Source organism: Oryctolagus cuniculus, chromosome 1 (genome assembly GCF_051225735.1).
Source record: "Oryctolagus cuniculus isolate XC-2025 breed Fujian yellow rabbit chromosome 1, ASM5122573v1, whole genome shotgun sequence".
Classification (NCBI taxonomy): Eukaryota; Metazoa; Chordata; class Mammalia; order Lagomorpha; family Leporidae; genus Oryctolagus; species Oryctolagus cuniculus.
Window position 1 is genome coordinate 134,987,349 of NC_142867.1, and position 14,226 is coordinate 135,001,574.

General features: G+C 46.6%; 1 protein-coding gene across 6 annotated transcripts in view; it reads right to left on the bottom strand.

Moving 5' to 3' along the window:
- KIF27 (kinesin family member 27) overlaps positions 1–13,696 on the bottom strand; it is a 98,726-nt gene extending 85,030 nt beyond the window's left edge. For 4 of the 6 annotated variants that reach the window (XM_089315367.1, XM_089315383.1, XM_089315376.1 and 1 more), the window contains exons 1-2: positions 13,526–13,696; positions 7,809–8,192 (exon numbers count right to left, since the gene is read on the bottom strand). In XM_089315367.1, the coding sequence (XP_089171493.1) occupies positions 7,809–8,106 (298 nt within the window). In that variant the 5' untranslated portion in view covers positions 8,107–8,192; positions 13,526–13,696. The remainder of the gene's footprint in view (positions 1–7,808; positions 8,193–13,525) is intronic. The other 2 variants (XM_051833661.3, XM_089315385.1) reach the window with 2 other exon arrangements.
- Between the last annotated feature and the right edge of the window lie 530 nt (positions 13,697–14,226).

Sequence of the window (14,226 nt, forward strand, 5' to 3'; positions counted from 1 at the left end):
AGTGCAATTCATTTTCCTTAGCAAGAGCCCTTTAGGAAAAAAAAAAAAAAGTCCTCGTATTATGGTTCCTTAAACTTAGCCAAGAACACCTGTTCTGAGATTTCTGGGGGGATAGACAAGTACAGCGAGCATGAGGGTAGAAGGGGATGAGAGAGGGCAGAGAACCAAGCCCGAGTCTGATGGTGACAGATGACGTGTGCAGAAGAGAGGTGCAGGATGGTCGGCCTGCCCAGGTCTAGGCCTCAGTGCAGGCCCATGTCCATACCACACCTCCCTTCTCCATCAGCAGCTGAGCTACAGCTTCCACAACCTGAAACACACACTAGCACAATGACTTTATGAGAGAACATTTATGCCCCACCTTGCTTCGAGAACAGTTAAAAAGTTAAAAGCAGCTTAACAGAAATGTATACGCAGGGGCCAGTGCTGTGGCATAGCGAGTTAAGCCATCGCCTGCAGCACCAGCATCTCACATGGGCAATCTCTCCCTCTGCCTCTCCCTCTCCCTCTCTGTAACTCCACCCTTCAAGTAAAATAAATAAATAAATTATTTTTAAAAATGTAAACAAGGGACCCAAATAGATACTAGTACGCAATGTTCACAGCAGCATCACTCCTAAAAGCAAAAGAAACAAACCAAGTGTTTGGCAACAGAGGAATGGATAAATAAGATGTGGTGTATACACACAACGGAATATTATTAAGTTATAGAAAAGAATGATGTTCTGATACATGCTGCAATGTGCCAGCTGAGAGATTCTACTTCTATGAGATACTGGGAATGCGCCAGTCCACAGAGACAAAGTAGATCTGAGGCTGCCACAGGCTGGCAGGGAGAAATCACCCCTTGATGACTGCAGAGCTTTTGTCTGGGAAATGAAACATTCTGGAAACAATGGTGATGACCACATGAAGACAGCAAGTAAATCTGACGTCACAGAACAGTACACATAAAGGTACTAATTAAAATGGTATATTCTGTTTTATGTATAGTTGTATTTACGGGAATATTTACCACAATGTTTCTAAGTAACAAAAAAAGGTACAAGATAAAGACAAAATTTAAAACAAATAGAGTGATAAAGAAATTGAGAGTTAATAAGTTTTGCAAGCCAGTTCAGGAAACCTGCCTACCATTTTTAGCATTGTTTCATGGAAAACACGTGCCAATGAACAAGGTTTGGCTTACAATGAACCTTAAGAACAACCTGCTTCCGAGCTGAAGGTTACTAAGATTTAGATTTTTGGCAACAACCATCCTAAGAATCTGAACGTCTAGTAACTTGGATGGCTGCCTTTTGCTTTTTTTTTTTTTTTTTTTTTTTTTTTTTTACAGGCAGAGTTAAACAGCGAGAGAGAGAGAGAGGGAGACAGAGAGAAAGGTCGTCCTTCTGTTGGTTCACCCCCCAAATGGCTGCTATGGCCAGCACACTGCACCGAATCAAAGCCAGGAGCCAGGTGCTTCCTCCTAGTCTCCCATGCAGGTGCAGGGCCCAAGCACCTGGGCCATCCTCCAACTGCCTTCCCGGGCCACAGCACAGAGCTGGACTGGAAGAGGAGCAACTGGGACAGACTTTTGCCTATTTTTAAAATGCAAGACTGCCATCGCGTGGCAAGTATAAGAAGTGGTAAGGTTTTTCAATGTGAATAAGAAAATGAGGATTCCTTTTTTAGAGTTTCTAGGAACTAGCCAATAAAAGAAGTCTAAACCCTTTCAAACTATAGTATAAACAAGCAATCTAGACTAGCCGGAATAGACTACTGACTTCCCCACTTCAACAGAAAACAAAGCACAAGAATTCAAAAAAAAAACTTATTAAAAAGTAAAATTTCAGGGGCTGGCACTGTGGCATAGTACGTAAAGCTGCCACCTGCAGTGCCAGCATCCCATATGAGTACTGGTTCGAGTCCCATCTGCTCCACTTCTGATCCAGCTCCCTGCTATGGCCTGGGAAAGCAGTGGAAGATGGCACAAGTGCTTGGGCCCCTGCACCCACATGGGAGACCCAGAAGAAGCTCCTGGCTTCGGATCGGCACAGCATTGGCAGTTGTGTCCATCTGGGGAGTGAACCAGTGGATGGAAGATATGTCTCTCTGCCTCTTCTTCTCTCTGTGTAACTCTTTCAAGTAAGTAAATAAATCTTTATAAAAAAAAAAAAAAGTTATGCCTTGGAGCTGGTGATATGGTATAATGGGTAAAGTAGTGCCAGCATCCCATATGGACGCCAGTTAGAGACCTGGCAGCTCCTCTTCTGATCCAGCTCTCTGTTGTGGCCTGGGAAAGTAATAGAAGATCCCCAACTGCTTGGCCCCTATACCCACGTGCGAGACCTGGAAAAAGCTCCTGGCTTCTGGCTTCTGATTGGCCCAGCTCTGGCCATTGCAGCCATCTGGGGGGTGAACTAGTGGATGGAAAATCAATCAATTCTCTCTCTTCTCTCTCTCTCCCTTTCTCTCTGTATCTGCCTCTGCTTTTCAAATAAATAAATAAATCTTTAAAAAAAAAAGGTTATGTCTTCTATAGGTAGTAAATCTAAAGTTATGAAAAGCAAGAAAATGAATATAGAGATTTCCACTCTGATACAGTGCCTAGCATGGTACTCTAAATACTATAGGGGACTGGCGCTGTGGCGTAGTGGGTAAAGCTGCTGCCAGCAGTGCTGGCATCCCATATGGGCATTGGTTCGAGTCTTGGCATGCTCCATTTCTTAACCAGCTTTCTGCCATGGCCATGGAAAACAGTAGAAGATGGCCCAAGACTTTGGGCCCCTGCACTCACATGGAAGACATAGAAGCTCCTGGCTCCTGGCTTCAGGTCAGCCCAGCTCTAGCCATTGTGGCCTTTCGGGGAGTGAACCAGCGGATGGAAGACCTCTCTCTTTCCCTCTCTCTCTCTCTGCCTCTCTATAGCTCTGCCTTTCAAATAATAATTAAATCTTTAAAAAATAAATACTATAGATGCTTAATAAATATTCACTGGGGGAGAATCAACACTATTTGCATGATCAATAATTAAACACCAGATGAGGGGTGCAGAGGTATCTATAATATCCCATAGAGAAAATCTGGGAAATAGAAAACTCACTAACTTCATTAATATACCAGGAAATAAATGCAGTTTCGAGCAACAAAATACAATTTGTCAACTGTCAGCTGGGGGAAATGTCTGAATCTATATTATCAGTAAGTGACAAGGATATCCGCAATCAGTTTTCATATAGTGGTGGTGGGAATATAACCTGACATAGCCCTTCCAGAGGGTAGCTGTCAGTGTCCAGTATCTTCAAATTGTTGTTAAAAACTTTTTATTTATTTGAAATGCCAAGCCACAGAGAGATACACAGACAGACACAGAGACAGAGAGATCTTCCATCTGCTGGTTTATTCCCCAAATACCCACAACAGCTAGGACAGAGCCAGGTTAAAGGCAGGAGCCTGTAACTTAACCTGAGTCTCCCATGTGGGTAGCAGGGGCCCAAGCACTTGAACCATCATCTGCTGCCTCCCAGGGTATGCACTAGCCAGAAGCTGGAATGGAAGAGGAGGCAAGCTTCAATCCCAGGCTCTGCACTAATGGATGTGGGTATCCCAAAGGCAGCTTAGCCCACGGTGCCACAATGCCCGCCCCTCCATCTGCATTTTAAACGTGAATACTCTGGAGCAGGCGTCGTGGTGCTGCAGGTTAAGGCTCTGCTTGGAATGCCTGCATCCCATACTGCATCACCTGAGATGAAGTACCAGTTCTGCTTCCCATCCAGCTTTCTGCTAATGCTTATCCTGGGAGGCAGCAGATGACGACCCAAGTACTTGGGTCTCTGTCACCCACTTCAGAGACCCAGATAGAGTTGCTGGCTCCTGGCTTCAGATTGGCCCAGCTTTGGCTGTAGACATTTGGGGAGTGAACCAGCGGATAGAAGATCTCTGTCACTCCCCCTCTCTCGTCACTTTCCAAGTAAATTAATTAATAAAACTGTTAAATAAATGTGCATACTTTGGCTCAACAAATCCACCTCTGGGAATATAATCTATAGGAATATACTAACCCATGTGTTTGGATATGGTCTGATCATGTCCCCAAGGCTTCAGGTGCTGAATTTAACCCCCCAGGGGAGGTAGTTAAGAGTGTAAAAACTTAAGCTGGCTGTGGTGTTTGGAGGTGGAGTCTCTGAAAGGTGACTAGGACGAGGTAAAACCATTGTGCTGGAGCCCAGAGATTGAACCCTGGTGGCTGTGTAAGAGGGAAAGAGATCAGAAGCACGCAGACACACAGGGAGACACTCCCTATCTCTTGCAACGCGACGATGCCCTGCACCACCTCAGAACCCTGCCAGCAGGAGGCCACCAGCATATGTGGCCCCTTGTCCTGTACCATGAGCCAACGTAAACCTCTGTTCTTTTTTTTTTTTAAGATTTATTTTATTTATTAGAGTTACAGAGAGAGGTAGAGAGAGAGAGAGGTCTTCTATCTGCTGGTTCACTCCCCGGATGGCTGCAACGGCTGGAGCTGTGCTGATCCAAATCAGGAGCCAGGAGCTTCCTCCGGGTCTCCCACATGGGTGCTGGGGCCCAAGGACTTGGGTCATCTTCTACTGCTTTCCCAGGCCATAGCAGGCAGCTGGATTGGAAGTGGAGCAGCCAGGACTTGAACCAGTGCCCGTATGCAATGCTAGCGCTTCAGGCTAGGGCTTTTTTTTTTTTTTTTTTAAGATTTGTATTTTATTTATTTGAAAGAATTACACACAGAGAGAGGAGAGGCAGAGAAAGAGAGAGAGGTCTTCCATCTGCTGGTTCACTCCCCCAATTGGCTGCAATGGCCGGAGCTGCGCTGATCCAAAGGCAGAAGCCAGGAGCTTCTTCCAGGTCTCCCACATGGGTGCACGGGCCCAAGCACTTGGGCCATCTTCTACTGCTTTCCCAGGCTACAGCAGAGAGCTGGATCGGAAGAGGAGCAGCCGAGACTAGAACCGGCGCCCATATGGGATGCTGGCGCTTCAGGCCAGGGCGTTAACCGGCTGCGCCAAAGCACCGGCCCCTAAACTTCTGTTCTTTATAACCTGCCCAGTCCGTGCTACTGTGCTATTAGCAATAGAAAGTAGATTCCTGTAACATATAGGCAAAGTTAAATGTACATAGAGAAACCTTTTTATTATAGTAAAAGTCAGAGGCAATCACAAACTGCTTCCATGGATGCACTATGACCATTCATATTCTGGAAATATTACACAGCCAAAGAATGAAGTGTAAATGTATAAGCCTAAGGAGAAGTAAAATATTTTATATTAAATGCGAAAGGAAAGTTACAGAATCACAGGTCACTATCTCATTAAACAAACTTTAAAAACAAACAAAAACTGAGGTGTGAGAAGAGCTTTCACTTGTTTTCATTTCTTAGGCATCAGTTGTAATTATTTTTATAGTGAACATTAATGTTTTAAGTAGGAAAAAAATCATTAAAAAGTGTTCCTATTGGTGCTCTATCTCCTGTGATATGCAGAATTTTAGAGTAGCTAAAATATTTTAGGACAAGCGAGACACAAAAGGTTAAGCTGTCTCTGTGAAGTTCAAATCCCATTCTGAAGGCCAGTTTGAATCCCAGGTACTCCACTTCCAATCCCAGCTCCCTGCTAATGTGCTTGGGAAGCAGTGGATGATGGATCAAGTACTTGAATCCCTGCCACCTGTGTGACAAACTCAGCTGGAGTTTCTGGCTCCTGGCTCCGTCCCAGCTTTTGGGGTCATTTGCGGAGTGAACCAGCAGATGGAAGCTCACTCTTTCTCTCTCTCTCTATGCATGTCTCTTTCTCTTTGCCACTGTTTTCCAAATGAATAAATAAATAAATATTTTTAAAATATTTAGGACAATAAACAACTTTAGTAATTTTTCCCTTACAGAATTAAAACTGTATTTGTGGCTTTTTAATAAAACACACTATCGCTATAATTAAATCACCAAGCTCTAACTATTTCATAACTCCTATCAGTATTTCGGTCTTTTTTTATTTGAAAGAGTTACAGAGAAAGGTAGAGGCAGAGAGAGAGAGAGAGAGAGAGAGAAGAGGAGAGGAGAGGAGAGGGGAGGGGAGGGGAGGGGTGGGGAGGGGAGGGAAGGGGTCTTCCATCCACTGGTTCACTCCCCAAATGACTGCAACAGCTGGAGTTGGGCAGATCTGAAGCCAGGATTCAGAAACTTCTTCCAGGTCTCCCACATGGGTGCAGGGGCCAAAGGACTTGGGCCATCTTCCACTGCTTTCCCAGTGCATTAGCAGGGACTGAATCAGAAGTGGAGCAGCCAGGATTTGAACTGGTACCCACATGGGATGCCAGTGCTGCAGGCCAGGGCCTTAACCCATTGCACCACAGTGCTGGCCCTGGTATTTGGGTCTTTAAGGTCATAAAAGTATGCCAATCAAAAACACAAAGAAAAACTACCATCCTCAAGAAACGTCACAACTTGCACAAGAAAAACTGGGTTAATTTTATTGTGAAAGGTAGAAATAATCCAATATCTGTAATCTTTCAATTCTGTAAAATGGTGATTTTTAAGAATTGGGAGGGGGCCTAGCACTATGGCATAGTAGGTTAAGCCTCTGCCTGCGGCACCAGCATTTGTATGGGCACCAGTTCTAATCCCTGATCCACTTCTGATCCAGCTCCCATGTACCCACGTGGGAGACGTGGAAGAAGCTCCTGGCTCCTAGCTTCTGATGGGCTCAGCTCCAGCCATTCGGAGAGTGAACCAGCAGATGGAAGACCTCTGTCTGTCCTTCTGTCTGTCTGTAACTCTGTCTCATAAATAAATAAATAAATAAATAAATCGGAAGGAAAGGCAAAGGGAGAAAGGGAGGGAGGGAGGGAGGGAATGGAAAGAAACTAAATCCTTAAATGGCATTTCAGGAAAAAAAAATAATTGGGAGGTTGGGAGGTACCACTTAAAACTTCCCCACAATTGCTGGAATGAGGGGTCCTCCCAAAGACACAGCCACCCTTCAGAAGTCCCCTACCTCCACATGTATCATGAAAGCAGCCTCTCAGGGCAACATATTTTACATTTGAGAAGACTGAAAATGAAAAATATTGACATTCACAGCACATATAGAGAATACTAACCAAAATTCAAGGATGCATATGTGAAACAATCAGAAATTTGGTGTTAGTATAAAAAAATACCAAAAGAGAAAACATTCAACAGAGTACTCGCCTTTTAATTCCCCACCCACCACTAGCCAACTAACTGAACAAGCTCTTCATCTCTCTGTGGCTGAAGCTCAGAAGTCATCAGTGAAGAGAGATGATTTCCAAGGTTCCCTTCAGAGCCACAGGAAATCCTAAGATTCCACATTTTCTAAACTATGATTCTAAGCAGAAGAAATCATATACTAAAATATTCAATATCTGAAATAATTTGAAATAGAAATCTAGGTTTTTAAAAAACACACTTTAATCCATAAAACATTTTTCTCCTAGTATCCCTAATTCCTGGTTGCAGGATGCTTAATATTCATAACTGGCATGTTGCACTCATTTATTTTACCTCATTTGTTTTAAAATCTAAAATTTTAAATAACAAGGGCTGAATACTGAACATTGCATTGAACTTCTTTCCTCAAATATAATCATAAATTTGATTATTTAATGAAGCTTCACCATTTAAACACAATTCTTTCAAAGATGATCACATGATGACAAAGGATTATCCTATTCATTCTTTAATTATTTAATCAATATGTAAGCACACAGTATGTATCAGATATTGTCATATGCAAGTTTCTCTCTGGTGTCTCAAATAAAGCCGAATGTGAGAATCTTACCAACATGGCCTCCTCCAATGGTGTATGTCTTCCCAGATCCAGTTTGTCCATAGGCAAAAACAGTTGCATTATAGCCCTCAATGAGTGACAACACTAGGGGTTTTATACATGTATTATAAACTTCATCTTGAGTGGAATTTTTGCCAAAAACAAAATCAAAAGTAAACACTCTGTCTCTCCCAATGATAATTTGCTGGGTATTTGGAATAACTCTCACACACACTTGATGATTATGAAGAACTTCTTTGCAAAGCAGAGGTCTAATTCTTACAGCAACTTTTACTGGTATTTCTTCCATGGCAGCTTGGATTGTACTAAACAAGTTATCTCTTAACGTTCAGTGTCTAGTGTGAGAAGCATCCATTGTATGTAAGATCTGGACTCCTGTGAACGAAAATAAAAAAACAAATTTTAATCTTGAGTTCACTTGCTGTAATAAGGCTGCTACACGGGTAGAGCAGACAGATACAGTTAAGAAAACACTTGATTTTGAGCAGAGGGCAGAACAATGCAGAACTAAATAGCTACAGTGTAGTCTGAATCCTGCTTAATTTTACAGCTATGTATGGAAAAATGGCATCTTTGTCACAAATATTAGGAATAAGCCCATGAAAATATTTCAAGAATTTCTATAAATCAATATAAAACTAAATTTTATGCAAAAATAATAAAAACTACCATAACAATTACTTTTTTTTTTTTGACAGGCAGAGTGGACAGTGAGAGAGAGACAGACAGAAAGGTCTTCCTTTTTGCCGTTGGTTCACCCTCAAATGGCTGCCGCGGCTGGCGCGCTGCGGCTGGCGCACCGCGCTGATCTGAAGGCAGGAGCCAGGTGCTTCTCCTGGTCTCCCATGAGGTGCAGGGCCCAAGCACTTGGGCCATCCTCCACTGCACTCCCTGGCCACAGCAGAGAGCTGGCCTGGAAGAGGGGCAACCAGGACAGAATCCGGCGCCCCCACCGGGACTAGAACCCGGTGTGCAGGCGCCGCTAGGTGGAGGATTAGCCTATTGAGCCGCAACGCCAGCAACAATTACTTTTTATACTACTAAATATTAGGTTGTATTTATTTTTGAAGATTGCTGATGGAATTAACATATTAAAATTAAACTCAGAACTTTATTTAAAATAAATATTCTGACAAATAAATTAATAATTCCATCTATAATGGCATTAAAAAAATGGGGCCGGTACTGTGGCGCTGTGGGTTAAATGCCCTGGCCTGAAGCGCCAGCATCCTATATGGGCGCCGGTTCGAGACCCAGCTGCTCCACTTCCTGTCCAGCTCTATGCTTTGGCCCGGGATAGCAGTAGAAGATGGCCCACGTCATTGGGCCCCTGAACCCACGTGGGAGACCAGGAAGAAGCTCCTGGCTCCTGGCTTCAGATCGGCGCAGCTCCAGCCATTGTTGCCATCTGGGGAGTGAACCAGTGGATGGAAGACCTCTCTGTCTCTCTCTCTCTCTGCCTCTCCTCTCTCTGTGTAACTCTTTCAAATAAGTAAATAAATCTTTTTTTAAAAAAAGTAAAATATTTAGGAATAAATTTAACAAGAGACACATAAAATTTATACTCTGAAAACTATAAAACATTGTTTAAAGAAGTTAAAACAGGGCCGGTGCCGTGGCTCAATAGGCTAATCCTCCACCTTGCGGCGCCGGCACACCGGGTTCTAGTCCCGGTCGGGGCGCCGGATTCTGTCCTGGTTGCCCCTCTTCCAGGCCAGCTCTCTGCTGTGGCCAGGGAGTGCAGTGGAGGATGGCCCAAGTCCTTGGGCCCTGCACCCCATGGGAGACCAGGATAAGTATCTGGCTCCTGCTATCGGATCAGCGCGGTGCGCCCGCTGCAGCGCGCCAGCCGTGGCAGCCATTGGAGGGTGAACCAATGGCAAAAGGAAGACCTTTCTCTCTGTCTCTCTCTCTCACTGTCCACTCTGTCAAAAAAAAAAAAAAAAAAAAAAAAAAGAAGAAGAAGAAGAAGTTAAAACAAAGATCTAAACAAATAAAATTCCCACATTCATGGCTTTGAAAACTTAATAGGTAAGATGTCAGTATTCCCCAATTGATACATAGTTAATGCAACCCTGTCAAAATCCCAGCTGATTAATTTGCAGAAACTGACAAGCAGATCCTAAAATTTATACAGACTCATCAAGAACACAGAATAGCCAAAACAATATCAAAAAAGAACAGGAGGACTCACACCTCCCTACATTCAAAACCAAGCAACAGCAATGAAAACAATGTGATATGAACAAAAGGAGAGAATATGGATCAAAAGAACAGAATTGAGAATCTAGAAATAAACCCTCACATTTATGGGCAATTTTCAACAATGGTGCCATTCCAAGGGGCAAGCACAGCCTTTTAAACAAATGGTACAGGGACAACAGATAAGACACGTGTAAGAATGAAGTTGGGAGGAGGGCAGCATTGTGGCATGCCAGCATCCCATATGGGTACTGGTTCGTGTCTCAGCTGCTCCACTTCTGATCCAGCTCCCTGCTAATGGTCTGGGAAAGCAGCAGAGAATGGCCCAAGTGTTTGGGCCCCTGCTATCCATGTGAGAAACCCAGAAGTTCCTAGCTCCTGGCTTTGCCCACAGGCTGGCGATTGTGGCTATCTAGGCAGTGAACCAGGGGATGAAAGCTCTCTTGTCTCTCCTTCTCTTTGTAACTGACTTTCAAAATCAATAAATCTTAGAAAAAAAAGTTAAAATGAGCAAATTATCTGGAAAAGCAGTTCTTCAAAGAAGATACACAAAATGGCTTGAGGTCAGCATTCTGGCACAGTGGGTTAAGCCACTGCCTGCAATGCCAGCATCCCATATGAGTGCTGGTTCCAGTCCCTGCTGCTCCGTTTCCTATCCAGCTCCCTGCCAATGCATGGGGGAAAGAAGTGGAGGATGGTCCAAGTGCCACCCAAGTGGGAGACCTGGATGGAGTTCTGGGCCCCTGGCTTTGGTCTGGCCCAGCCCTGGCTGTTATGACCATCTGGGAAGTCAACCAGCAGATGGAGGATCTGTCCCAACCCCACCCTGTAATTCTGCCTTTCAAATAAATAGATAAATCTTGAAAGAAAAAAAAAAGATACACAACATGGTCACTAGGCACATGCACATAAGCACATACTCTGCTTCATTAGCTATCAGGAAAACACAGTATCACTCCATATCCACTAGCAAGGGTGTAATTACCATGATAAATCATGGTAAGTGTTGGTGGAGGTGCAGAGTAACTGGAATCTTCTCTCTTAGTGAAAATGTGAAATGGTATAGCCACTTTGGAAAACAGACTGTCTGTTACTTAAAAGTTAAACACAGACTTATCGTTTGAGCAATTCTCCTGCCAAGAGAAATGATAACATATGTTTGTATAAAAGCTTGTACACAAATGTTCATACTCTTGGTAGGGTAAAGCTTACACCATATAAAAGCTTAAAAAAAAAAAAAGTAACAAGTAACCTGAGAATGTTTAAAGGCAGATGATGTAAAGTAATCAGAGATGAGGCCAGGCCTTTGAAGAAGCTATCTTGAACAATATCATTAAGTAACTAGTTGACTACTAGACCAAAAATAACATTCTAAGCATGGGTTGCTATGGAAATGTTACTAATACCATATTTAATATTAACTAGCCTTAATCCTCCACCTTGCGGCGCCGGCACACCAGGTTCTAGTCCCAATCGGGGCACCGGATTCTGTCCCGGTTGCCCCTCTTCCAGGCCAGCTCTCTGCTGTGGCCAGGGAGTGCAGTAGAGGATGGCCCAAGTGCTTGGGCCCTGCACCCCATGGGAGACCAGGAGAAGCACCTGGCTCCTGCCTTCGGATCAGCGCGGTGCGCCGGCCGCAGCACGCCAGCCATGGAGGCCACTGGAGGGTGAACCAACGGCAAAGGAAGACCTTTCTCTCTGTCTCTCTCTCTCACTGTCCACTCTGCCTGTCAAAAATAAATTAATTAATTAATTAATTAACTAGCCTTTAGGGGCCGGCGTTGTGGCGTAGTGGGCTAAGCCTCCACCTGTGGCACCCGCATCCCATACAGATGCTGGTTCATGTCCCGGCTGCTCTGCTTCCGATTCAGCTCTCTGCTATGGCCTGGGAGAGCAGTAGAAGATGGCCCAAGAGCCTGGGCCCCTGCACCCATGTGGGAGACCTGGAAGAAGTGCCTAGCTCTTAGCTTCAGATCAGCAAAGCTCCAGGCTTTGCAGCCATTTGGGGAGTGCACCAGTGAATGGAAGACCTTGCCTTCTGTCTCTCCCTCTGTCACTCTACCTCTCAAGTAAATAAATAAATTAAATATATATATATATATATATATATAAACTAGCCTTTAAAAAGACTGTAGTACTTTGCACTTACCACTTTGTGAGTGGATCATATGAAGATGATCCTAACAATAATAAACACTTAATCACACTATAAGGAGCCCACTGAGTAAAAAGCATCAGGTCCCTTGGGCTGTAAAATCCCAAAACAATCAACAACAAAATACTGAATGGCAAAAACAAAGAAAGACATGTAACCTTGGCACTAAAATAATACTCATATACGTGGTAAATCCTTTACTGGATTCTAAAGAACTCTACAGTCATTTGCCAATGGGAACTTGGTAGACTGCAAGGATGTCGTCCGAGTTGATTCTTCCAACTGTTTCCGAACATTTAAATTTTTATCAAATAGTCTTTTTGTTATGCCATAAAAGTAATGATCTATATTAAGCCAAACCTGGCTAATTCTGATGAAACTGTGAATAAAATCTGTCAAACGCAACTGAGATATTTCCACCCTCTTGGTTTTTATAATAGGAACATCTAGAAACAATTTGGCTCTAGGAGCAACTGAAACTCAACTATTCTATCAGTTAAAAAATAATGGTTTGGGGCTGGTGCTGTGGCATAATGGGTAAAGCCGCCGCCTGCAATGCCGGCATCCCATATGGGCACCGGCTGCTCCACTTCCGATCCAGCTCTCTGCTGTGGCCTGGGATAGCAGTAGAAGAGGCCCAAGTCCTTGGGCCCCTGCACCCGCGTGGGAGACCCAGAGGAAGCTCCTGGCTCCTGGCTTCAGATTGGCACAGCTCCGGCCGTTGCGGCCATCTGAGGAGTGAACCAGCGGATGGAAGACCGACCTCTCTGTCTCTCGCTCTGTACCTCTGCCTTCAAATAAATAAATCTTTATAAAGCAATAATGGCTTGTCATCAATACACAAGAAGCAGTCTCTTTTTTTAAAACAACTCCGTCTCGCTGACACTTGCTCAGGTCGGCCGCCTTCCGTCGCTAACACCTGCTCTCTGGGGACATCAGGCATGCTGAAAGGGTTTCCCGAGCGGAGCCAGGACAGCAGCACTGGCTCTCCCGAGGCCAGGGTGGGCGCCAACCTGAGCTGGGAACCCGCAGTGGGTGGGCGATCGGAAAGGCCCGGTGCTTGGAACGGAGCACAGACTTTCTCTCAGGGGTCTCACGCCCGTCACCCCCGCTGAGGAGGCTCCGGGTTCCCGCAGCGCGCAGCGCAGGCCACGGCGGCGGCGGGCTCCGGCCCGGAGGGCCCGCCCCCTCAGGGGCACCCCCACACCCCCACGCCCCGCCGGGCGCCCCCGTCAGCCTCGCCCGCGCCCCAACCGCCCCCCGAGCCCGCCCCGCCGCGGCTCCCACAGCCAGAGCGCCGAGCGAGCTCAGGGGCGCCGCTGACAGACGCCGGCCCCGTCCCCGCACTCACCGGCTCGGGAAAGGCCCGGTCTCTGGCGGCGAGCGCACGACTCCCCGGTTTCGCTCTGCCGCGCCGCTGCCGCCGCCCGCGCCTTTTGTTGTCACGCGTTCTCCAGGCAACCGGCGAAGCCAGCCGCGCGAGGAACGCCGTCCCGGCGCCACGTGCTGGCCCCGCCCCCGCGGCGCCCCGCCCCTGCGCGAGCCCCGCCCCTGCGCGAGCCCCGCCCCCGCCGCGAACCCCGTCCCTCCTGGCCCCGCCCCCAGCAGCGCCCCGCCCCCGCCGCGAACCCCGTCCACTCTGGCTCAGCCCCGAGCGGCGCCCCGCCCCTGCGCGAGCCCCGCCCCCGCCGCGAACCCCGTCCCTCCTGGCCCCGCCCCCAACAGCGCCCCGCCCCTTCCGCGAAGCCCGTCCCTCCTGGCCCCGCCCCGAGCGGCGCCCCGCCCCTGCCGCCCCTGCCGCCCCACCCGCTCCCTGCTCCTGCCGCGAGCCCCGACTCCCTGGCCTCGCCCCGCCCCCTGGCCCCGCCCCGCCCCTCCGCTGTCCCACCCCTGAATCAGTCCCGGCCTCCGGTGGCAGAGTCGAGCCCCGGCTCTGAGCGTTCCTACCCACACAGGTTCCTCCTGCCGCAGTGGAGGCTCCGGCTGCTCCCGCGGCGCTGAGCTCAAGCAGCTGTCCATGGGCTCCTGACCGGATACGAGAACCCTGCAGGT